The 26,038-nt window shown below is 36.6% G+C and overlaps 1 protein-coding gene across 1 annotated transcript in view; it reads left to right on the top strand.

Moving 5' to 3' along the window:
* Positions 1-13,963: 13,963 nt before the first annotated feature.
* The window catches only part of LOC109068026 (BTB/POZ domain-containing protein KCTD16-like), a 68,018-nt gene continuing 55,943 nt past the window's right edge, over positions 13,964-26,038 (top strand). Inside the window, exon 1 of the mRNA XM_042711356.1 lies at positions 13,964-15,461. Within this exon, the coding sequence (XP_042567290.1) occupies positions 14,561-15,461 (901 nt within the window). The 5' untranslated portion in view covers positions 13,964-14,560. The remainder of the gene's footprint in view (positions 15,462-26,038) is intronic.

A 26,038-nucleotide genomic window follows, 5' to 3' on the forward strand; every position in this document is an offset into this window, starting at 1 on the left:
CAGGAACAAAATAGCACTATTGTGTGTTGCATTGATTCTGCTGTGGCTTAAATATTTTTTTATTATTTGAGCAAAGACATTTCCTCTAACGCTATTTTTGGCCAGAAGTGATGGTTCAAAGTTAAAATGTTTTAATGGTGTATTTGTTTCTTACAAACACACAGCTTTTCACTGCGCAAGATGTTAACTGCAGTCATGTGGATCATTGTGATGTTTTTATCAGCTGTTTGGACTCTCATTCTGATGGCACCCATTCACTGTACAATACACTGTGTGCAATTGTGATATAATGCTACATTTCTCCAAATCTGTTCCAAACTCATCTACATCATGAATGGCCTGGGGGTGAGTACATTTTCAATGAATTTTCATTTTTGGGTGAACTGTTTCTTTAAGCAATATCACACAATCGTGCTGCTTCCTTGTTATTCAATAACATGTAGAAACTGTCCAAACCTTGGCGTAAAACATAGTTCAATTAAAAAGAGGGTCTTTGTCACACCCTTTGTTTTTATTTTCTCACTTATTTACATATATTTATTGTCCATTGAAGTATTGTAGGCTTTATTAGCACAGCTATAATCACCTACAGCCGAATTATGCTGCATAAGGCCATAACACACTCTTTATTATGTGATACCCCTTCAAATATTATGATTTTAAACATATACACTGAACAAAATTATAAACGCAACACTTTTATTTTTGGCCCCATTTTTCGTGAGCTGAACTCAAAGATCTAAGACTTTTTCTTTGTATACGAAAGACCTATTTCTCTCAAATATTGTTCACAAATCTGTCTAAATCTGTGTTAGTGAGCACTTCACCTTTGCCGAGATAATCCAACCATCTCACAGGTGTGGCATATCAAGATGCTGATTTGTCTGCATGATTATTGCACAGGTGTGCCTTAGGCTGGTCACAATAAAAGGCCACTCTAAAATGTGCGTTTTTGAACAATCTGAAAGGTGTGGCATATGTAGAAAGTTTTGAGGGAGCGTGCAATTGTCATGCTGACTGCAGGAATGTCCTCCAGAGCTGTTGCCTGTGAATTGAATGTTCATTTCTCTACCATAAGCCGTCTCCAAAGGTGTTTCAGAGAATTTGGCAGTCCATCCAACCGGCCTCATAACCGCAGACTACGTGTAACTACACCAGCCCAGGACCTCCACATCCAGCAGTGGATGTTTTCAGTAACACAGATTTAGGTAGATTTGTGAATTTTATTTTGGAGTTTTATTGTTTCCAGCCTCATAGAAAAAGTGTTAGCTCTTTGAGTTCAGCTCATGAAAAATGTGGGCAAAAACAAAAGTGTTGCGTTTATAATTTTGTTCAGTGAATGTTTTCATAGACTGTAATTGGCTACTGATGCACAGTATTATTGACACAGGCTACATAAAAGTTGCTGGAAACTGCTTGGGACCCCGTGTTAGTGGCAGGAAATCAAAATAGAACACAAGATATAGCTCAAGATACAAAAGCCAGTGAGTTGTTTGAACATGACTGTGTGAGCCCCTTCTCAGATTCTCTTGATTCTTTCATCACACTCTGTAGGTGGACGCCAGTAGATTGGAGTGTAGGATGTAGAGTAAATATTCAGAAAGTGGAGGCAGGGAAGTCGAAGGCACTGACAGCAGTGCAGAAAATTTCATTTTGAGATTAAAAAAATTCCACAAGAACGGTGATAAACAATATAGCACCAATACATCTTAAGGTGCTGAAATACTTCCTGCCTTTGTTCTTGCATTGCAGTAATGTTCTTTTCCAAGGAATGTATATAAAAGATACTTAAATGTTCTAATTGAACCATGGCGTAAACCTGGCTTAGTCTAAGCCCTGACAGTAAAACCAGGCCTCAATGAGCAACTGTGTGCCCATGGTTAGTAATTTGCATTCAATCTGCCTAAACATCTCCATATTTACAGCCTTTCATCACTCCCAGGAAACATATGATGCTCTGTAAAGATGTGCTCTAGCCTGAGAGATTGTGCAGCAAGCTCCTTGAACAATGCCACGTGTGCCATTCTCAAAACCAGTTCTCATCCACTTTTACTGTATGGAAAAGAGCAGCGTGAAAATTCTTCAAAACATCTCCTTTTGTATTCCACAGAAGAAAGTCATAGGAACATTTGGAACAACACGAGAGTAAAGAAATGATGACAGAATGTTTATTTTTGGGTGAACTACTCCTTTATTGAAAGAAAACTGAAAAGTGTCAGTGTGTGCGCACACAAATCTAGGTCAGTGAATCGCCATTCTGGCATAATTATCTTCTGATAATGTGTTGTGCTTTAATCTTGTGCTATTGCCGGCTGTACGTGCAGATTACAACAACCAGCTTTTTTTTCAGCAAGTACAAAGATACACACACACACACACACACACACACACACACACACACACACACACACACACACACACACACATATCATCTCTTCACTCTGATTCCATACTCTGACTGAATGCATCAGAGACCTGTGGAAATAGGGCATGTTTGTTTACAAACACGTTGTTTCCTTTAAGGTCTGTTAGTGAGAACATAATTTTGGAAATGCTTAAGCATCGAACAGAGCAAATGAACACTTGCAGACTCCTATATTTTGCTTCCTCTCCGTTCATTTATATTTCAAACCTTTTTTGATGTGTGGGTTATAGGCAATAAATAAGTCATTAGACTCCCTGCGGAAGCTGTTTGACCGTGTGTGTTTGTGTGTTTGTTAGCATATGCATCTGAGCACGCTCCCTCGCTACCCTAAACAATTATCTCCCACATAAAGCCAGATGCCAAATTCCATTCGCAGAGGGCATAACACATCATCACCCCTTCAAGTTCGTCAGTAAAAGCCGTGCAACACGATCTGTTGTTACGCTGCAAATTGCGAGTCAGCTGTGCCTTTCAGGGTTGAGAAGTGTGACGGGAAAACAGCGCGACGTGAGGACAGGGTACCACAGGGGCATGGCAGCATCTAATGGAATCACAGCTGACAGTGGCAGAGTCCCTCCGTGGCTGTGGCTCTGTCTCAATTATAGTCTAACCCCATGCGGCAAACAGGCCTCCTTAAAACCCTCCTCGAACAAATAATTCATCATCAGCTGCTCCTTGCTGGAGACCTGCAGCCTGACAAAAGTTTAGGATCCAGAGAGTGAATCATGTAATTCCCTCCAAGGCTCCAAAAATAGCAGGAGCCAGGAATGGCAAACTATGCCTGGGCTTAATGAGATGCTGAGGATATGAAACCACAATAAGCAAATTGTGCAAGCGAAGTAGCATTTCAGTTTTAATGATTTGAATAGCTTGTTGTTTAAATATCTGCTACTCATGTATTATAGAAAGAATCAGCTGCACTGCATCATTGTATGTACAGGAATTAAAGTATCATTGAGTTTGTTTTTTTTCTCCAACCTACAGAGATATTTGCATGCATTTCATGAAAGCTCAAGCACAGTTTATTTTTGTGGGTCTCCTTGATATGTCATCTCTTTCTCCTAGACAGTGAGTTTAAACAACCTTGATCTCATGAGAAAACATAACTATTTTTGAGGTGGTATTTTCATATGACTAAGTGTGATGTGGTTCATGTGGAAACGTTTGATTTTTAGAAGTAAGTAAGCATTAAGCTTTGAATTGCTGTCCACTTACTGGTCACTGTAGTGCACATAGTTCACAATTTACGATTAGGTTTTCTTCTGTTCATATATATAGTTATGTATATATTTTCATTAAAGAACATACCTGTGTTCATGTGACCCTGGAGCACAAAACTTAAGTCGCTGGGGTATATTTGTAGCAATAGCCAAAAATACATTGTTTGGGTCAAAATTATCGATTTTTCTTTTATGCCAAAATCATCCTTCTGTATCATCTGTGCCACAAGGATGCACTGTTTCTATGTGTATTTAGTTTTGATTTGAAAGAACACAGCGCATCCTTGTGGCGCGGCTGATACAGAAGAGCATACGCAGCATACGGTGATATAGAGAGACACAGAGGAGACCATTGACAAAGGAATTGTTGAATAAAGTCTTTATTTTTGTTTTCTTTGCTTACAAAACGTGTCCCTGTAACTTCATATAACCCAGATTGCATGTCTGATGGGGGAAGGAGTATTCTGATGACGACTTTCATACCTTTTCTGGACCTTGACACTGTTATTTACTTGGCAGTCTATGGGACAGTCACAGGCCTCCCGGTTTTCATCCAAAATATCTTAAATTGTGTTCCGAAGACGAATGGAGCCTTATGGGTTTGGAATGACATGGGGGTAAGTGATTAATGACAAAATTTTCATTTTGGGGTGGAGTATCACTTTAAGGTTGCAGGCTTGCCTTCTAGTGGCTACGCTTGGGCTTTGCTGCCCTAACTTCATCCCTAAACCTAACTGTCAGTGGGAAGCAAGCAATTTATATTAATATGAACAAATTAGCCACCAATTCACCAAAATGTAAAATAGTTACAAATGGTTGTGAAATGGCTTTGCATTAAACAGAGAGCAAATGGCCTTTTTCACAGATTGCGATGATGTGTTTCCACAGTTATTTATAGTCAGATGATTTTAGTATTTTCCAGCGTTTCAGTGTGGACAAGAAACTTTTGGAAATACTTTAAAACGCTAGTTTTGAAACAAAAAAACCCCAAAACTTTTAAATGTAAGATTTTCAAATGTAACCATATTAATGTAGAAGTAGCCTTAAAGGCACAATATGTATGTTTCGCTCCTAGAGGTCACTTATCCAGGCTGAGAGTGAATTCCAGAGCGATACTTCAATTGACGATCATGAGATAAAATTAAAATATATACTTTACACGATTCGTGTAATGTGAATCGGAACTGTCAATGTGATGATTGCCCTCAAACCCTCTGCCCCCAGCAAGCTCAGTTTTGGGACCTCTGTATTTATAAGTCCAGTGTATGATTGTTCAGCAAATTTACGGGGCTAAATCAATTTATTTCAATAAGAATCCACACAAAATGAGAATTTCACACAAGGGCGAAAGATTTCCCATGCAGATTTCACAACATTTGTCACAAACATATGTCACATTGTCCAACAGAAATCTGCATGGTTTGAAGTAACTTCTGTGTGAGCTGTGCTTGATACATTTCTGTACTGACAATGGATCTTTTCTGCCTGCAAAATTTCGCCAACATGAACACACCTTAACAGAGAATTCTGTCATCATTTATTCACCCTCATGTTGTTCCAAAGCTGTTTTTTTTCTGCAGAACACAAAATATAATATTTTGAAGAGCATCAGACTCAACTGACTTTTATTATATGGACAAAAACAAAGACTGAAACGCTTTTCAAAATATCTTTTTTTGTGTTCCATAGAAGAAAGAAAGTCATACAGGTTTGGAATGACATCAGGGTAAGTAACTGGTGACAGAAGCTTTAATAAAATTTGTTGAAGAAAACAAGAAGAAAAAAAACAACCTTCAGAAGGTTACTTTAACCTTGACTGGTGAAGAAGAAGAAAAAACTAAGCATATGGAGGGAAATAAAAACAAGAGTCATGCTGATTACTGAATATCCCTCGGGTACTTAATAGGAACGTGGTGCCGCCCCTCTCCCGGGTCAAACTGTTGCTTAGCAACATTTAATCTAAAGGAAACACCCACAAAGTAAGCTTAACCTCATTCAGACAAAACACAACTAACATCCAAAGGTTATTACTCAGATTTAAAGAATGGTTATGGAGTTCCAAGGCTGAAAGTTATATATGTAAAGCAAATGTAGTGGCCGTCAACTCAGTGCACTTTATGCTGGCTCTCCTATGGTTATAATATGATGATATTGCATTAAATAAGCACTTGTTTTAAGCAGCCCTTATTGAGTCAAATAAATAAATAAATAAATAAATACTAATAATAAATAAAATAATAAAGGCCATGTGTGTTCTCTTAAGCGCCTGGTCTTGTGCTTTCATGTCCCTGGAATCTTCTATTACAGATAAGCTCATACAATATTTATCTTTGGGCTGTTTTAAGATTTCCTGTGCTGATTTGGGGGGGGGGGAATGTTTGATAAATGGAGCTGAAAGCACAGTTGTATTTGCCAAATTAATAAAAACACAAGGATTGGCTTACGTATAGACCTTTGTAAATAATGGGTGTTTTTATTTTGTGGATATCTATAGATCTTTCTGCGGATTTTAGTTCAATTCAATTCAATTCAATTCAATTCAATTCAATTCAATTCAATTCAAGTTTATTTGTATAGTGTTTTTTTACGATACAAATCATTGCAAAGCAACTTTATAGAAGATTAAGTTTCTACAATATTTAGTAGTAGCTTATCAGTGGTGACTGTCAGTTTATGTACAGTACATATGGCAGAAATATATGGAAAAATCAATTAATCAAACAGACGATGAACACTATTAACAGCAATTATTATATGATGCAATCAAACTTATAGCCAAATTTGGTAGTTCTGTATGTTGTTTCAAGGTTGGAATCATCTGAGGTCCTCTGAGGGGTTGGCATCATCTCTTTTCAGGTGTTCTGGATCCAGACTGAAGCTTGTGTAAATCCTAGTTACCACGGGATGTCAATTCCGTGGCAAAAACAGAGAAACAATTAGAGACATAATTAGCGTAGCTGCTGTTTCTACCAAGTAAAATTAATTTGTTTAACCCAAGCTAAAGAATGATAATGCGCATTTGTTCAGATATAACTGCAGTACAAGATTATGAGATGCATTAATTGAATGCTTGGCCAAAAATATGTGTCTTTAATCTAAATTTAAACAGAAAGAGTGTGTCTGAACCCCGAATGTTATCAGGAAGGCTATTCCAGAGTTTGGGAGCCAAATGTGAAAAAGCTCCACCACCTTTAGTGGACTTTGCAATCATGTGTCTGAACCCCGAATGTTATCAGGAAGGCTATTCCAGAGTTTGGGAGCCAAAAAATGAGCGACACCTGCTCCACTCACCGGTCTCGAGTCCCACGGAGGAGATCGGGAGGATACAAAAGAGGAGCGACGGTTCAGGCCTGGGTTTTATTTTGTGTTTGGTTTTTGTTTATGCGCGGCAGTCGCCCCTGTCGCGCTGTTTTGTACTTTATTTGTCATTAAAGATTTATTTGAATGTTCGCCGGTTACACCTTCCCGCCTCCTTCTTCTCGTGATTGTGAAGTTTGTATATTGTTACACCTAGGTACTACCAAAAGTCCAGTGTTCAGGAGCTAACCCATTAAGGGCCTTGTAGGTAAGTAATAATATTTTGTAACTGATACGGAACTTAATAGGTTGCCAGTGCAAGATGGAAGAATGCTGTTTTTGTAACATGGGAAATATGATTTTCAAAAGACAAGTTACTGTCTTATATAACACCCAGATTTTTGACTGTAGAGGGAGTAACAGTACATCCGTCTATTTTCAAATTGTAATCCAAGAGATTCTGTGTACTGTTTTTTGGTCCAATAAGTAATATCTCTGTATTTTCCAGATTTAATAGTAGAAAATAATTTTCTAACTTTATTAGGAGAAAATTATTACTAACACTCTGTTAGCTTCGATAATTTAGAAGTTTCATCTGGTCTCGTTGAGATATATAGTTGAGTATCATCAGCATAACAGTGGAAACTAATTCCAAATTTTCTAATAATATTACAAAGGGGCAACATGTATATTGAAAATAGCAGAGGACCTAGGACAGATCCTTGTGGCACTCCATATATCACTGGTGATAATTGAGAGGAATCCCCATTTAAATAAACAAAGGGGTAGTGATTGGACAGGTAGGATCTAAACCATCTTAATGCCTGCCCTTGAATTCCTGTATAATTTTGTAATCGATCTATGTCATGATCTATGGTGTCGAACGCAGCACTAAGATCAAGTAAAACTAGCAATGAGATGCAGCTTTGGTCTGACGCAAGAAGCAAGCCATTTATAATTTTAACAAGTGCAGTTTCTTTTTTTTGTGATCAACTTTTTTATTATTATTATTTTTGATACAACAATACAACATCCATTCAAACAAACAAAACAGGGAAGGGGGAACAACAGACACATCAATATTTTTACAGTGTTATTTATTTTATTAGTGAAGAAATTCATAAAGTCATTACTATTAAACTGAGAGGGAATATTTAAATCGGGTGGCGTCTGGTTATTTGTTAATCTATCCACATTTTGGTTATTTTCTATGATTTTGTGGATATGCTCGGCCCTGTCTGCTTTTAGAGCCTGTCTATAGTTGGACATACTTTTTTTCCAAGCAATTCTAAAAACTTCCAAGTAAATTTTTCTCCATTTGCGCTCAAGACTACGAGTTTCTTTCTTGAGAGAGTGGGTATTACTGTTGTACCATGGCACAGTACGTTTTTCTCTAACCTTTTTCAGCAGTTGGAGGTTCAGTGTGGGCCTGCATGTCAGTGTTGCTAAAATAGTCTATGCTTCCAGACAGAGTGCTGCTCACATGCTTTCCACACCTGCATTGTCCTGCAGGTTCACAACAGCTGATAATGGAACTGCAGTGCATTAAAGGGATAGTTTACCAAAAATGAGGCTTAGTAAATAATGACAGAAACTTCCCGTCATTCCAAATCTGCATGCTGTAATTATTCCCTGGAACATAAAAAAGAGATTTGATTGTTTAATGGTGGATGAACCACTGATGTCACATGGACTACTTTACAGATCTCCTTGCTATGTTTCTGGACTTGGGAACATTTGAGTTGTGTTGCTGTCTATGCAGGGTCAGACAGCTCTCAGATTCCATCAAAAAATATCTTAATTTGTGTTCCAAAGATGGACGAAGGTCTTTCAGGTTTGAAACGACATGAGGGTGAGTAATTAATGACAGAATTTTCATTTTTGGGTGAACTAACCCTTTATGGAGCCATATTTTGACTAGAAGCAATGCTTTAAAGTTAAAACGCCTTAATGCTGGATTTGTTTCTTACAGACGCAGCTTTTCAATTCACAATATGCTAACTGATGGACTGGAGTGGTGAGGATTACTTCTGGATTATTGTGATGTTTTTATCAGCTGTTTGGATTGTCATTCTGATGGCACCCATTCACTGCAAAGGATACATTGATAAGCAAGTAATATAATGCTACATATATCCAAATCTGATTTGATGAAAAAAAATAAAAATAAAAATAAAATAATAATAAGAATATATATATATATATATATATATAGAGAGAGAGAGAGAGAGAGAGAGAGAGAGAGAGAGAGAGAGAGAGAGAGAGAGAGAGAGAGAGAGAGAGAGAGAGAGAGAATCAAGACTGAGGCCAAATGATTTACTCTCTCATCACCCAGTGGTTTATGAGCTGGGGCAAACTAGCTAGTGCTCTTAATGTCCGGTGAGGTAGCAGCCTGTCTCTTGAGAATCTGGCAGACCTAGTTAAGCTCTGTGTGTGATTGTGTGCATGTATGTTTGCAACAGTTGTTGGACGGTGGCATGAAAACCTGAAAGCACAAAGCAAATCACTATAGGGTTTAATAAAATATCTGTAGGGATTAATAAGACTTGAACTGTATCTGATCAGCACTTAACTGAAGATTTCCTATGCTTGCATTTAATTTTCTCAATTCTGTCTTCTGTGTAATATCATAACATATTAAGTATTGCATAACATAGTTGCACACTAACACAATCCTCTTGATACTCATACACTTAGAATTAAAGAGGGCATGTTTTGCTTGAATCTCATTGCAATGTAATAAAACAAGATTGCACACACACACACACACACACACACACACACACACACACACACACACACACACACACAGTCAATCAATTAAAATAATTAATTAATCACATTTTCTGTAATTAATGGGGATTAATTACATATTTATATATTCATATTGTCATAATTTCACATTGAATCTCCAAATTAATGACATTGTAATGGAACACCACACTACTCATGTCAGAGAATTGTTCCCTCAAGTCTTACAGAATACCACCCCTCTTTATTCTGTTTTCCATTAGATTTTTCTTCTTCCTTTGGTGCTTAATATTTAAAAAGGGAATAAACAAATTAGCATCCTGTAATGATGTAGTTTTCCTCTTACTCAGAGTGCTGCAAAAACAACATACTGTTCCATTTTGGACTTTTGAGTGTTTTGCAGCAACTAATTGCTTTTGTTGTAGTGAATCAAAAGGGCAACTGACAAACAAAGAGGAAAGCATTTTCAGCTACATTCTGAAAACACCATGCAGCTCTAGATATTATTGCAGACTTTATTCAGCAACTTTTTGTTGAATCGTGCATGTAATATCAGTAATAAGCTACTTTAAAACTCTAGCTTTCCAAGCTACATGTATAATTTAAAGTAGGGATGCAACAACTAATCAACAAAATAAATAATAATTGATAATGAAAATAATAATAAAAACAAAAACAAATTTGATAATCAGTTACTTTAAAAAAAACAAATTTGACAAATCAGATTTAGCACTGAATCTATGGAAAAACTAGTTGGTTTTGTATGTACACAGTGGACGAAAAAAACAAACAGATTTAGCACTGATCGGTGGATTTCTATGGAAACAAGTTAATCACGTCTGTACACAGTGGACTCACAGAGGAAACAGCTGAGGATGTGAGCCGGAGAGCCAGTGGGCAGTGGGATGCGCGCGCCCGGGGAAAGTGTTCGGTTGCCACAACACATGGTATTAGTGGAGAGAGGAAACATGCACACCCACAAATACTCGAACTCACAATCTAAACCATAAGGCCACGACTTCCCCCTATAGTTTAATCTAACGTGCTTGCCCTGTCATGTGCTTAATTAATTTTTTATTAAAATAATTTTTCAAAGAAATGACAGATAAATCAATTATCCAAATAATCATAATTTAAAGTAATTCAAATAAAACAAGATACATACTCAACAACAAGCTACAAAAAGTATAACAATTTAACTAATACATTGAAGGTATAATGGGGTGATATTTTTACCGAGTTGTATCAGATTACAAATAACAATGTACATTTAAAGTAATATGTATTCATTTGTTATGAATTTTGTATAAAAAGATGCATTATATATCAGATTGTTTCACTCTCCATGATATTTTTTCTTTGATCTGCATTACATGGAGATAAAGAACAGAAAAAGAAAATCACTCCACAGTCACTAATAAACATTATTTTGATTGTTTTATTGCTATTGCTATTTTTTATTATTATTTTAAATATGCTGTGCATTTTTGTTCTTTCTTTAGTCTGTATTCTATAATTAGATTATAAATGAGAAAATATTTTTATAATTAGAAAATAAATAAATAAATAAATATACACATACATACACAAATAGACAAACAAACAAATAAATTAATAAATAAATATGTCTAAAATCATATGGTAATGGTCTAGGAGTTGCCAGGGTAATTTGGGGTTAGTGCCTTTGTGTAACATCTTTCTTTTTTGTGTGTATCATCTTTTTTTTAACAGTTTTACCTAAAAAAATCATTACTTGTAGCAAGCTACTCCCCAGCACTATGTATTATAATGTAACATCAATTAGACTTGGTTTGTTATAGGAAACAGTGCCCTTGAAGACCTTTAACTGACCTTAATAAATACATTAGTCAAAGAATACCATGCAGGGAACACTGAAGTCTTCCAGGATAATTGCCCCTCTAGGGAAGAGTCCTGGTATCTAAACTCAAAACAAAAAAGAGGTCTTCTATCCTAAAATAAGAAAAACAAAATGGTGATTTCTTCTTTCATAAAGCAACATTAAATTCGTTAAATGAACACCATTGTGAGCACAGAAAGTTTTTGTAACTATTATCTGTGCCTTTTAAAACTAGAACAGCTTGAGTTTGGACTGACTTTAATGTTCCAGTGGTATGAACATATAAAAATGAAAAATGAATAAAAAGCATTTAAATTAGAGAGACACTGTGGCCAGAAACCACAGGCCAAAATCTCCATCCTTACATCTAGACAGTCACATCTACCCAAATTTCTGGGTAATCTGGCCTGGTTTATCTGGTTTACCTGAAATCATAAAGCTTTGTGTTTTTAAAGACAATTCTTCTGAGGACACATATGAGAGAGACACAAGAGGAATCGGCCTGTCTGATAAAAACAGCTACCTGCTGAGAGACCTTAGAGACTCTTCAAATAAAAGAAAAGCTTTTCAAAAATTAAGAATGCCAATGCTTTCAGAGATGTAGTGTACAGTCATGAAATAACAACAGGAAATCTGCCAGCCATGAGTCGAGTTTGAGCTATTTAAAGTAAGCCAGTCAACTGCTATACTCCAGTATCTTTGAAAAAGGAGCAGCATACAAGAGGTGCATTTACGAATACAGCTCATGGCCTGCTTATAAATGAATACACTGTTGCTCCTCTATCTATCTATCTATCTATCTATCTATCTATCTATCTATCTATCTATCTATCTATCTATCTATCTATCTATCTATCTATCTATCTATCTATCTAGTAAGTAACATACTTTCCACAGTAGTAGGGTACACCAGAGCAGAAGAAATATTTTTCTTTTTATTGAATACTGATGGGAGAACTGAGTTTTGTGAAAAAGAAATGATAACAAATGCAAAAGCTATATCTACAATAAAGAAAATAAAGGCAAAGAATATCACATTAATTTTTTTGACATATCAGTATGCGGTTGCACTTTATTTTAAGGTGTCCTTGTTACAGTTTAATTATACATATAAGTACTGAGTAATATTAATTAACTACATTAACTTATTATATGGCTTAGGATTTGGGTTAGGATTTGGGTTTGGCTTGGGTTACTTGCATGTAATTATGCATAATTCATTGTTATTATAATAGTAAGTACATATAACATGTGTAACAAGGACACCTTAAAATATAGTGTTACCCATTATTCTTTTATAGGAAAAGAGTCCAAAATTTCTGAAAGACTACAGTGGGACTTACTATGGGTGGTCATATGTTTTTTTTTTATCCCATATGCGATACTATTTAACAGATATTAAAAAGAAATCTTTTAAGCACCTTTAACAAAACTGGTATTTATAAACATCTGCAACATCATAAAATATTATATTAACTCTCTATTGACAGTCATAAATATTTTTTAGACATAATAAAACAACAATTACATTAAGAAAAAAAAAATCTGCATGGGGTGGGGGAGTGTTTCTTTTTAATCTGTAAGTTTTGCATCATGCAAACTCCTCATTGCTGACTTTATCTTGCTCACTGGTGTTTGTATGGCAATATTCTCTTTAAAGCTGCTTTGTAAAAGCACAGACACATTTGAATTCAATTGAAAATGTTTCTTTTTAGATTTATCCTCTAATAGTATGCAGGAAAAAAGGTAGTGTCAATTTAAAATAAAGTAAACATTTTCCAGATAATATTTTAAGAATTTATTTAGCCTTATATGAGGACGTGACAAGGCTTTATTATTATTTTTATTATTTTAATTTGGCTAATTATTTAAACTGTTATGATTATAATACCACATTAAATAAATTTTGCAAACATTATAAATGAATCTGTATACCTGACCTTTGTATTTTAAGAAGGGTGTGGCTTGGGTATCATCACAATTAGGACTCCTTGGCACACCAAGGACTCCTAATTGATGAGAAGCAAGGTTGAGGCTGGTAGTAGGTATTGTTATCGCTGTCCATGGTCCTGAAACTGACTTTGGATTCCTCCGCTGAACACATCCTCACACACCCCGAGAATACTTTTTCTAAAAGTACAGTAAGCCATTGGCAAACGATTGAATTAATGCACGAGAGCACAAAATGTCATTCCAGGCAGTCGGATTCCTGTAGCTAAATCAATATGCTGACTGCATGAAGTATAGCTAACACAGCTGACTGACTTTGATATTACACAGACGGGTACCAGCAACGCCATAGCATCGCGTGCATACTCCTTTAAGATGATGTAATTTTTGATAACCAATTATGTTTTTTTTTTTTTTGCCTGCTGAGGCAACAACAGCTGAGGCGTTATTTTCCCGCGCCACAACCCTGATCGCGGGTGCGACGCGAGCGATGCTTCATCATCTTCACTTCTAAAGCTCACCATCACGCGAGCCCTGGATTATTTCAGAGGATCACAAACGGGATTTTCTTCTGGGCAACAGCTGGGATTATTGATCAACCCCACAGATCCTAGGCTATAACATCTGCTTTGAACTGTTTTCACTTATTTTCTTTTGAAACTATCCAATATGTGTCTACTTGGTCGTCAGAAGTTGGATTCGAACCGCTGCTGAACTCGTAAGGAACTTTGGACCTGCCTAACAGGAAAAAAAAAAAAGTTTTATTCTATAATGTGTTTTGCAGAAATTAAACAGCGTCTTCCGATTGCATTCAAATGCACTAGCTTTTTCAGGCGAGTGAATAAGCAGCCGTGTCCATCCGCAGCTGAGCAACCGAAACTCGTTCGCGCGACGCGACTCTCTGGTGTGCGCGCGTAGCTCCTCCTCGGATTCACCGCCGTTCATTCCCTCTTTTTCGATTTGTTTAATCTCCGGAGAAGAGGTGGATTTTTAAAATAAAGTAACTGCAAGGTAACTGCTCCAATTAGTTGGTTGAAATGCTATTTTTATTGCCATTTAATGTGCATGGTCCATCGTCTGCATTTTCTAAATCATTCCCGAAGCTGTAGAGCGAACTTTTCGAATACGGATATTTTGGCACCCATGACCGAGACAATGGCGTTAAGTGGAAACTCTAGAGCTAAAGACAACAGTTTTCCAGACGTTATTGAACTAAACGTCGGGGGCCAAGTGTATTATACCCGTCACGCCACGTTAATCAGCAACCCCGGCTCCCTTTTAGGGAAAATATTCTCTACTAAAAATAACGCATCAAATGATCTTGCGAGGGACCCCAAAGGTCGTTACTTCATCGACCGGGATGGGTTTTTGTTCAGATATGTGTTAGACTACCTCAGAGACAAGCAAGTTGTCCTCCCTGACCACTTCCCTGAGAAGGGAAGGCTGAGGAAAGAAGCGGAGTACTTTCAGTTGCCAGACTTGGTTAAACTCTTAACCCCGGACGACTTGAAGCCCAGTCCCGACGAATACATCCACAGTGATTACGAGGACGGCTCTCAGGGAAGCGACCAGCGGATGTGCCCTCCACCGTCGCTCGTTCCCGCAGACAGAAAAAGCGGGTTCATCACAGTCGGATATCGCGGGTCTTGTACGATGGGCAGGGAGAGTCAAACCGATGCCAGATTCCGGAGGGTGCCGCGGATTTTGATTTGTGGGAGGATTGCGCTGGCCAAAGAAGTTTTTGGCGAGACCTTGAACGAGAGCAGGGACCCAGACAGGACCCCCGACAGGTACACGTCCCGCTTTTACCTCAAGTTCAAGCACCTGGAGCGCTCTTTCGACATGCTCTCGGAGTGCGGCTTCCAGATGGTCGCGTGTAACTCGTCAGTGACGGCCTCGTTCGTCAACCAGCATACTGACGACAAGATATGGTCAAGTTACACTGAGTACGTCTTTTACCGTAAGTTTCTCTTCTAAAGTTTGGTCAACATTTGCATTTCGCATTTCTGCTGAACACAACACTGTCACATATGAGGCTTTCCTTGAATTACCACTAGACGGCGCACTCGGTTTACACTTTTCCCCCTGCCTCCTCCACTCAAGGTCTCACGGGGACAAGTAGTATTTCAAGTGGTGTATCTTGTCTTCCTTAAAAATTATGAGTTTCCAGTAGTATACTAATTTTAATAGTATGTTTTTAAATACTAGTTAACTAGTACTTATTCCACTAGTGACTTCCATCCATCTACTATCTCCTTTAGTAGTACATTTTGCCAACTTTTCTGGGGATCTGTGGTTCAGATATTAACTAATTACCTCTGGCTAGTAGGCTATATATTTACAATGGACTCTTTTCACAGATTGATGACGTTTTCATAGTTGCTAACAGCATACATCTAGCAATGTTTTTCTATTTTATTTTTATTTTTTAAATTAATGTTTATTTATAACACTAAAGCTACTTTGTGGTTTATTAGGCTACCTAGCCATTAAATGACAGAAAACTAGTTAATGTTGCTGCATGAGTGTTTCTAACACAAAAGAAGGGGGAGTGACCCCTTTGGTAAATCACAGAAACACTATAATGTTTTTTCTTTTAATATTGGGTAAAATGGAAATGGAAACATTACTGATTTTTATTTTTTTCAATATCTTTTCTAGTTGCATTTATTAGCTTCCTATTACAAAAGATTCAAAAGATAACTACTCAGTAGTTAACAGGTACTAGTTTTTATTCTGTTAGTAGCTGGAAAATTGTAATAGATATTAGAAGCTATTTGAATAGTTACAAGTAATTAAAGAATAAGTAGTATCTATTAGAGCTGGAATCAGCAATGACTGGAGTAAATATATTTGAAAATGAACAGTTGTTCTCTGAATAACAGATCCCAATACAATTCAATGACACAAATGTGGAATTAATTACAAGTTACTGATTGGTATCGGATTAAGTGCTAATATCGAATTAATAATGAAACTGAAAAAGATGGATAGATTAGTTTTTTTTTTTAAATAAGTAGTGTTTTAAAATAAGTATAAAAGTTAGTTAGAAAAATGTTAAAATGGTTTGCTTCAGTAAAATGCCTTTTTCATGTGAGAATTTTTCATATACGTAGATCTTTAAGTGTTGCTCACTAAATACAGTGATTCTTATCAAGACACAACAGACAATTGTGTATTTAAGTTTCCTGACTGTGTACCTGTTTTAATGTACGCAGGCACTGAAAGCCTTTATATAAGACCCTTACATGGTAAGTAATGCTGTCGAAATGAGAGACCCCTCCCTCCACCCTGATTGTCTATCTCTGCGAGCATCTCAATAGAGTGGCAGAGGATGATGGTTTTCTGTAATAGCTCTCATAACATTTTATGATGTAACAAAACCCCTACTTCAGGCCGGTAGTGGCTAATGTGCTGTCAAGCCAGCAGTGGCCCTGCCACAAGGCAAAATGGAGGAAGCACATAATGGACTTTATACTGAGCCCATTAAAGAGATTGCAGCTGCCATTTAAATTGACATTTTTAGCAGTTTACAGCCTTACTATCTCTTACTATCGGTGTCTTGGTGGACCTTCTCACCAATACAACAACACAACTGCTATTTTTATTACAAACAAGGTGACAAATGCATGCATGCAACATCCTGTGGTATGCAAGCTACTGAATAGGAAGCTTACGGGAGTGTCCACTTGCAGTTTTGTATCTGAAATTTTTTGGAGCAAAAGGAAAAAGCCTAATTTTGCATTTTTGTCATTGCATTTATAAATTTTTTATGTGCATACATGTTATTTTGTCAAGCTCATCATTACAAACTACAGGATCTGCAGTACTGATCAAAGCCTCATACTGTATATATGGTAAAATGTTATGAATGAAACCCAATCAGCAAACTGATGCAGAGTTTCTACTGCTAAACTTTCATTATGGTTTTCGAGCCACAAGAATATTATAATAAGAAATAGCTTTCTTTCATTTATCAACCACCAACCCAGGTTTGTGAAAGTGACATGCACCAGGAAGGAGTTTAGAAAGTTTCAGAGCATTTTCTGAGTTTCTAAACAAATCAGCAAGCCTGTTGAGTTTGCTTTTCCTCTGGCAGAGCATACCAGTTGCTTTTTATAGGCTTCACCGCTCTGACGCAAAGTCTACCCAGAATGCAATCCCTTGAAGGCAAATTTATTTACCAGTTTGTTGCGTGGTTAGAGTGACTGACAATCAATCATTGGCAGTGACAGGGCGAGGACTTTCTGCAGTCTGCCTACAGTGCTGTAAATCATGTCATTGGCTTTTGCAATGACGATGTCACCTTTTACCACACTCCAAAAACAAATCAGCCTAACCTGACATTAGCATCAACACAATATTGAGAAAAATTGACATACAAATCATTCCAATAAAGGTGTCTTACACTAATATGATAAAGATCTGCAAGCTTAGGTAAGTTTTAAGGAATATTCTTGGTTTAGTAAAGACTCAGTTGACAACATTTGTAGTATGTTGATTGCCACAAAAACTATTTTGTGTTTTTTTTTTTTTTAAATATATATAATATACAATATATATATTGTATTTATATGTATGTATTTAAAATTAAATGTATAATAGTACATGTATTGTGGTTAGAAATGTTGACACCGCAATGAATAAGAGTTTTGTTTTTTTAATTACATTATTATTATTGTATAATACTGTGTGGCATACAGTATTGGGGATGCATACATCTGCCCCTAAAGTCAAGTCTGCTTTACCAATTGGTGTGTGCATGCACATATTAGATAGTGAATGAAGCAACAGAAGGAGATTGGTTAAAAAAGGAAAAGCTGGGTGGTGTGGTGTTGTCCTGCTTAAACTGATTTATCTTGCTAAACAATGAGCCATGACAGTTTTGATGCTTCACTTGTTAGGTGCAGCTGCTCCCCTGCTCAGTCCAGAGGGACCTAACTCTGAATGTAGCATCTGCATTATTCACTACCTGAGACAGAGAATTAGATTTGAAGGGATGGTTCACTGTAAAATTTTAAGAAATGTGATCAGGGATGTGTTTCCTTTACAACGACATAACTCGCTGCTTAAACACCATAGTTTGATGCATCGTTGTAGAAACTAGCTAGCTTGTCTTGATTATGAACAGTAGTAACATGGTCGCACCTCTTACATTTGAGCCACATTGGTACAACAATATAGGACTTCTGTTAATGACATCACACACAGGTGATGGATGTTAATCGATTCAAGTTTACAGTTAATCTTATATTATTAAAGTTTATTTACACAAATAACAGGAAGCTTCTTTAATCTTGTTAATATGCAGTATGTAATTGCCATACATTTTACTTCCGTATATATGCAGTTCATTCAGTCAGCTGCTTTCTCCATAAAGTGAGATGCTGCTGTGACGAATATATGGCATCTAAGGACTACTGTTTTCTTTTCCCTGTAATTTTGATTTATTTGATTCATAGTGGGTATATATGGACAACACACTCTCACTCTCACTCTCAATTTGTAACTATTTATTTTATTTTTCACGTATAAGGTAGGTTTAGGGGTGAAGCTTCATGCTTACAATTTTTTCTAAAATTGTATGTTTCTGTACGAATAATCGCTATCCCCCCCCAAAAAAAGCCTCAAAAAATGTTAATTGCTGAAAAGAAAGCATTTATTTATTTATTTGAATATTTGTAATATTGAAACTGCCAAATAAAAGTCATATGTTACAATTAGGGTTGCAAAGGGGCAGAAGATTTCTGGTAATTTTTCGGACACTTTCCAAAACTTTCCAAAACAATCCTGGAAAGTTTCCAAAATTCTGGAATGTTTCCGGAAATAAGGTCAAAATAATTTGGCTTTCTTAAGCCAAGAAAAGATTAGTTCAGATTGTGGAATGTCATGTGGTTTGACTCCCCAAAAACATATTATTAATTCATGATTACTACTTAAAGGGGTCATATGATGCTGCTAAAAAGAACATTATTTTGTGTATTTGGTGTAATGCAATGTGTTTATGCGGTTTAAGGTTAAAAAAACACATTATTTTCCATGTAAGTTACATTATAGTTTCTCCTCTATGCCCCGCCTTCTGAAAAGTGTTGGGGTTTTTTTTCTGAAAAGCGTCATGTGCTCTGATTGGCCAGCTATTCAGTGTGTTGTGATTGGCCGAATGCCTCAAGCATGTGACGGAAATGTTACGCCCCTTCCCATACTATGCTGTCTCCCAGGCCAGCAGCAGGAGACTCAGTCCAGCTGCTCTGCTCGTGTGCATCCCATCATCGCTTTCTTTTAGCAGTTCAGTCAATGTACTGTTAGGAGTAACTGAATAACTCGGGATATTGGTTTATTTAGTGTCAGAGGGAGTGTAAGGCACTTTTATAAACCAAGTAACTTAAGTTTTAATTAATGCGTACTGGAGACGCGAACCGTTTCAAACGATTCAGAAAGATTTGGTGAACTGGTTAAATAGAAAGATTTGTTCGCGATCTGGACATCACTAGAAGAGACAAAACAAATAAAACCCATTACAAACGAGGCATTTGTTGTATCAAGTGGGGACATAATTACTGATTATAATGATTTATACTGTGTTTTTACGTGTTATTCGTGTTATTATTATCGCGCTGCGTAAACATAAAACCATGTCTGCATTTGTGACAACAAACATACTCTACTGCTCAAAACTACCGTTTGAATTATCATTGGCAAATCATTTAAATATAAAAAAACTTACCTACACAGGGTGTGAGTCAGAAGCGCCAGACTGTCCTTGCAAAGTTTGAACTGTTGTTCCACAGACGCATTGCAGGCTACTGGTTCAGAAAAATAGTCTTCATCCTCCATAAAATGTGCAGCACACATCTGAATATTTGGGTTGAACTGTTCTGGAACCTTCTTTCTTTACATGAACATTTGGGTGGCATTATGCAAATCTTCCCACATAGTGATGTAGAGATGTGGGGGCGTGTTAGAATGAGCCATTTTAGGGGGGTGTGGTTGACTCCTAACTTTTATAAAGAATATCTCTTTGGATTTGAGACTTTAGTCTTTGCAGCTTTACAGATCTTCTTCATGCACCAAGAGCTTGTAACACTCCAAAGAGAAAGGAAAAATTTAAATTGCATCCTATGATCCCTTTAAAATACATAAAAAAATACATACATACATTTTTAAGAGCTTTGCACATGAATTTTAAACTAACAAATAGTAAATGATCTTTACTTTTGGTGTTAATAATTTCACATAGGCCTATTCATATACACCCGGTCACCTTTAATAGGACAAATGTTGGGTGAATTATAAAAAATGAAGCATGTTGAGGAAAACATCTGATCAAGTTATCTCTATTTGATGAAAAGCCGGAGGTTGGACTCACTGCTATTGTTATTGATTTTTTTTCTTCTTCTTCTTTTTGTTTGGTTAATGATGTAGACAACACTGCATCCAAAACAGGCTCCATTCCAAAAGGATGTTTTCAAAATACAAACCGCATCTTTCCAGGCATAATACCTAAATTTGTCCCTGTGTGTATGTTCATTATAACAATATATTCATTTGAGATGCATCATGCATCAAATGCTAAAGTATGTACATAAAAAGTCCAAGAAAGAGAAACTACAATACTGCTTATTCTCATCGGGGAACTCTCTCATACAGTACAACTGCATTAAAGTTTACATTGTGCTTTAAGGTATATTTCAGAATAGCATGTTGGAAAGATGGCATTTACCCCTCTGCTTTTGTAAATGCTTTGCCAGACTCTTTTGAAATTTTAAATTTTTATTTGAAAACAAAATTTTGCTGACATTTGTGCTGCACTGAGGGTGCAGGAATGTCAACCACCCAAGCTGCATTCTGATTTTTATAATAGTCCCCCTTTTTTCTAACATGAAGATCAAACATGAAGAAAGTTCTTGACAGGAGTGACCACAGGTCCCTCAGCTGCTGTGAGGACTTTGAGCCTTCAGATCCCTGCCCATCAAAGTCTGGTCTGTCATGTATCTTATTAGGCCTATTGAAATGTTTCTTAATTTGATAAACTTCAGCACTGATTAACCTGCCTTGGAGTTAGTGAGATAATTGTGATTATAAGTGGAGGTCTGTGGCTTAATATGCATGACAGCATGCTAGGGCCCATGTGAGGTGGTTAACAAGTGCCAACAATTATCAAAATCCATCACCCCTGAATCTCATTTTATCCAATTAGGTGAAGTTCCAGCCTGATATGTCTGGGCCAAGCTGCTGCTTAATCATTTGGCTCTTGTGTCTAAAATGACAGCACTTAGGACAACTGATCCAAACTCATTAATATGGAGAACGATGGAAAACACTAGCCTTGCTACGCTGACTAAACTAAGCTTAGTTTATTTCCTAATTCTTTGTTAAAATATTCAATATTTCCTGCTCACATAAAAGTTTTCTTAAGCTTTTTCTGCTGGAAGAGAAGAGAAGAAGGCAGGGGAATAAGATTAGGAAATTACATGAATACAGATCATTCCTGGCCCATAAAAGCTCTATGATTGTGTCTAACATGCCCAGTGTACACATCCAAACCTGCTACACTGTGTGCAAAAAGCAATCTGTCAAATAAAAAAATATTACAGTAGGCGAATTATATTCATATGACACATTGCATCTGCTAAGATTCTGAAGTGTGGAACCAGTGGACAATTTGCTATCCCATGAGACCACTGGAGCTGAAGAGCCGTCAGTTTCAAAAAGTTGAATAATGACAGAGAACTCATGTCAATTAAAAGTCATTGTGGTGCAACCAATATGCAAAAAAAAAAAAAAAAAAAAAAAACCATCCTAATGAAATTATGTCAAGCTTAATAAGTCTCTTAAAATATCAGATAAATTGACCTTTTTATGACAAGTGAAGCAGGCTGTAAAATGTCTTATGATGCCAAAAATGCAAGTACCTAATGTAATGTGAATGTTAAATGTAAGTAATGATATTGATATGTGTTATGTATTTATTAAAATGATGATTAGATGTTTAGAATGTATATCTCCCACTGACCTTAGTGCATCATTGGGCAAAGAACATATGGGGGTGCATTTCCCGAAAGCATCGCTAGCCAACTATGGCCGCAAGTTTCATTGTTACCAACATAGGTCAGTATTTTGGTGTTTCCTGAATCCATGGCTCAGACGAACATCCTTAAACAGCATTGCAGTTGTGTGGTTGGAACTACAGCTCTCAAGCTGTGGTCAGGAGCATTGTTTCTTGTTAGTGTGACAAATGGAATTAAATCGATCATGTATTTGAGCAAAATAAGTGTAGTGCAATCTATAAATTTCATTGCATACATTCACAAATCAAATTTTTAAGCATCAAATCAGTAAAAGTTTAATACATTATTTTAATACTTTAAAATGTTTTTTTTTTCTTTTTTTTTCTGAGCAAAAAATAATGACTATCATACAGAAGACAGTTATGCTGAATGATGATAGAACATTATTTCGCCCATATTTACCATTCACTTTTGTAAATTTTATTTGATGCGGACACCAAAATGGGACATCTGGTCTTTAACCCATGTTCATTATTTATGGCAATAATCTTACATTAATTTGACCTCAGACTGATTAATTAGCAGAAGTTATCACTCTGTAACCTGCTTGTCATCATAGTTAGACAGTTCTATCATGATTTGTGATTTCATGAAACAGTCATGTTTCTTCAACAATGTTACATTTTTTTTATGTGAAAACATCTAAACAAAAAAATTTTATTAACACAAAAATATTTTAATTTTAATTCAGATTTAATATGACTAAATAAACCTGACTACACCAAAAAAAAAGTCATTTTTATGAGTTAGGTCAGATTGAAATAGGTATCAATTGCATGTTACTATTTACAGTATGTGTCTAAGAAGATGAGCCATAAATGCTTCCCAAAACAGTTGCCAGTTGCACTGTGACTATGCTATCCATTCTGAATTCTGTCTGTGCTATTTTTGGATGGTTCTGTCATTTTATTAGCATTAATACCCGTTTTTTCCGCACAAACCATTTACAAGTCAAGGACCGCATGTCCTTAAAACTGACGGATAGACTGCGTGGGACTGTTTTATGCTGCTCTTGTTTTTCTGAGCCCTAGTTTTCTCTGAGCTCTGCTGTCTCTTGATTTCCACCCCCGTATCCATCCAGGCATGTCTGCTTCTTATTGAACTGCTTCAGAGAGCCAACTGTTTTCTTAAGCTTGTGAATTCAGAGGAAGTGCTCCTGGCACTGCAGGAGCTGTATTTGCTGCTCAGACAAGGCTTTGTTGCTTAATTTGGTTGCACGGTGTGAATAAAAATAGTGACCAAAAATTGAGATGCCATACATTTTTTAAATGTATTTATTTTTTTCTGAATGAAATATAGGATTGTAGCAAAGATTGAGGAGTATGAAAGAAGATCCTTACATATAGAGAGCAAACGAGAACATTTCTATAGATTTCTGAAGAACAAATCAGAATTTTTTTTATACCCCCCCCAGTCTCTCAGTGTAACACACTGTACTATTCAGAGTGTGGTAGTCTGGTGTACTTGAACATTCAAAAGTCTAAAGTTTTAGTACTGAATGGCATTTTTCTTTTTTTTGTAGAAAATGTGAGTGGAACTTACACATGCAAAACTTGCCACCATGAATCTAGACTGTTGCCAGCCTTTTGCTATGTGGTATCTAAGGTGTTCTGATTCTGTTGTTCTCATTTTAGTGTAATGCCTACTGGCTCAAAAGAGCCCGCCCATAAGTCTCTGTGATACTCTGGCCAATAAATATGACTCTGGTCTCCTTTTCAATGTAAGGCGGTAAGATTTGGTTGTTTTTCATTGAGCCGAGTTGTTTAAAGTAATAGCGCTTGATTTGCAATACACTATCATTCATGTCTGTTGCTTGCATAAATGGTTCTGGAAGAGCTGTTCACATCCCTAAACTTAAGTATAAGCTAGGGATGCACCGATATTATATAGACTACATTCACACTGTCAGTTTTTGGGAGTGACAACCGCATTAACTTACAGGTGTGAGTCTCGAAATGTCCCGTTCACACAGCAACTTACAGTAGCATCTTGAATACTGTCTGTATGAATGTGCAACGGGAGTCAAGCCCATATTCCTTACCAGTAACCATAGCGACAGTGACAAAAGTCATTGACAAGAATCCAATCGAGCTGCAAGTTCATCCATTAAATCTTCATTAACCGACAACAGCCATAAGCCGTTGTCACACCCGTAAATAAACGTAATTTGTGTGAACGTAACGTTTAAAGACTCAAGTACAGGACTAAAAAAACGTATTCTGCTGCTATGTGAACGTGGCCATAATTCTTTTAGTAAAGATACTTTTTTTTAAGAGAATAACATTTTATTCAGCAAGGATGCATTGACCATAGTATATCAAAATATATACCAAAAGATATCTTTAGGTGTAATAATATTTAGTGCTTGTTCGATTAAATAGACGCAGCTTTGGTGAACTTAAGAAATTTCTATCAAAAACATTAAAAAGTCTTACCAGTCTGCAATCTCAAACTTTTAAATGGTAGAGTACATTGTCCTGTTAAACAGATTGACCGTACCGAATAGCTGCTTGATTCCCAATAATCAGATTTCACTGTAACAGTTTTAACAGTCTTTAATCAAACATATTATAGACACATTCTGAGTCTTTGTTTGAAGTGTGGGATATGTGGAAAAGCAATAGCCAGTCAGATTGTGTCAGTCAGAAGACAGAGCAAAAGTTTTGTATTTGGAGTCTGAAAGTACTCTGCACCTCCTAGATCAATAAATGAAGGTTACTGAAGGATCATGTGTGCTGGTAAACATCGCTGTGCCAAAAAGAAAGCTCCTTGTGTGTTTAAGGTCACCTTCTGTGGTTTGCATCTTCCACAGTGCCATTTACTCACAGTATTTCCTGGCTAAAAGGGCTTTGAATAGGCCACCAAAAAATAAAACTTTGGTCATACTTTAAGGTCTAGAAATACGTGGTTGTGGTGACATTTCTGGAACACTAATATTACATGCATTATTGCACGTCGTGGAGGTTTCAAAGTGAAATGTCCAGTGAGTGGTGCTAAAATGTGTGTTAAATATGTGACCATGGCCACATTGCACATATTGTACCATCTTTATTAGGTTGGTTCAAGCAAGTATTCAAGCAGAATTCCAATGTCCAGGGAGTGTTGCTAAAATGTAAATACTCTATCATGTTGGAAAATAACGTACCTCCTATACCAAACCTAACACTAAACCTGCCTGATAGTGTTATCAAATCCAAAAGTGATATAAAAATGCATTCATTGACGCAACCGTGCTATTTTAGCCTTCTTATACAGAGGTTTGAGCTGTTTTGTCAAAACTTAATTTCATGGGATTCATACTGTACCAAAGTGCTTCACCTCACAGGTAAAATTCCTTATCGCATGAGCTACCAAACAAATCTTCTTAGTTAAAAAAAATGTCTCAGCATGTTAAAATTGTTTTGAAGTCATGACATAATAGTGTGCATGGAAAAAAAAAGTTAATTTAAACTGGAAACTGCAGCGATCT

This window comes from Cyprinus carpio, chromosome A21 (genome assembly GCF_018340385.1).
Source record: "Cyprinus carpio isolate SPL01 chromosome A21, ASM1834038v1, whole genome shotgun sequence".
Lineage (NCBI taxonomy): Eukaryota > Metazoa > Chordata > Actinopteri > Cypriniformes > Cyprinidae > Cyprinus > Cyprinus carpio.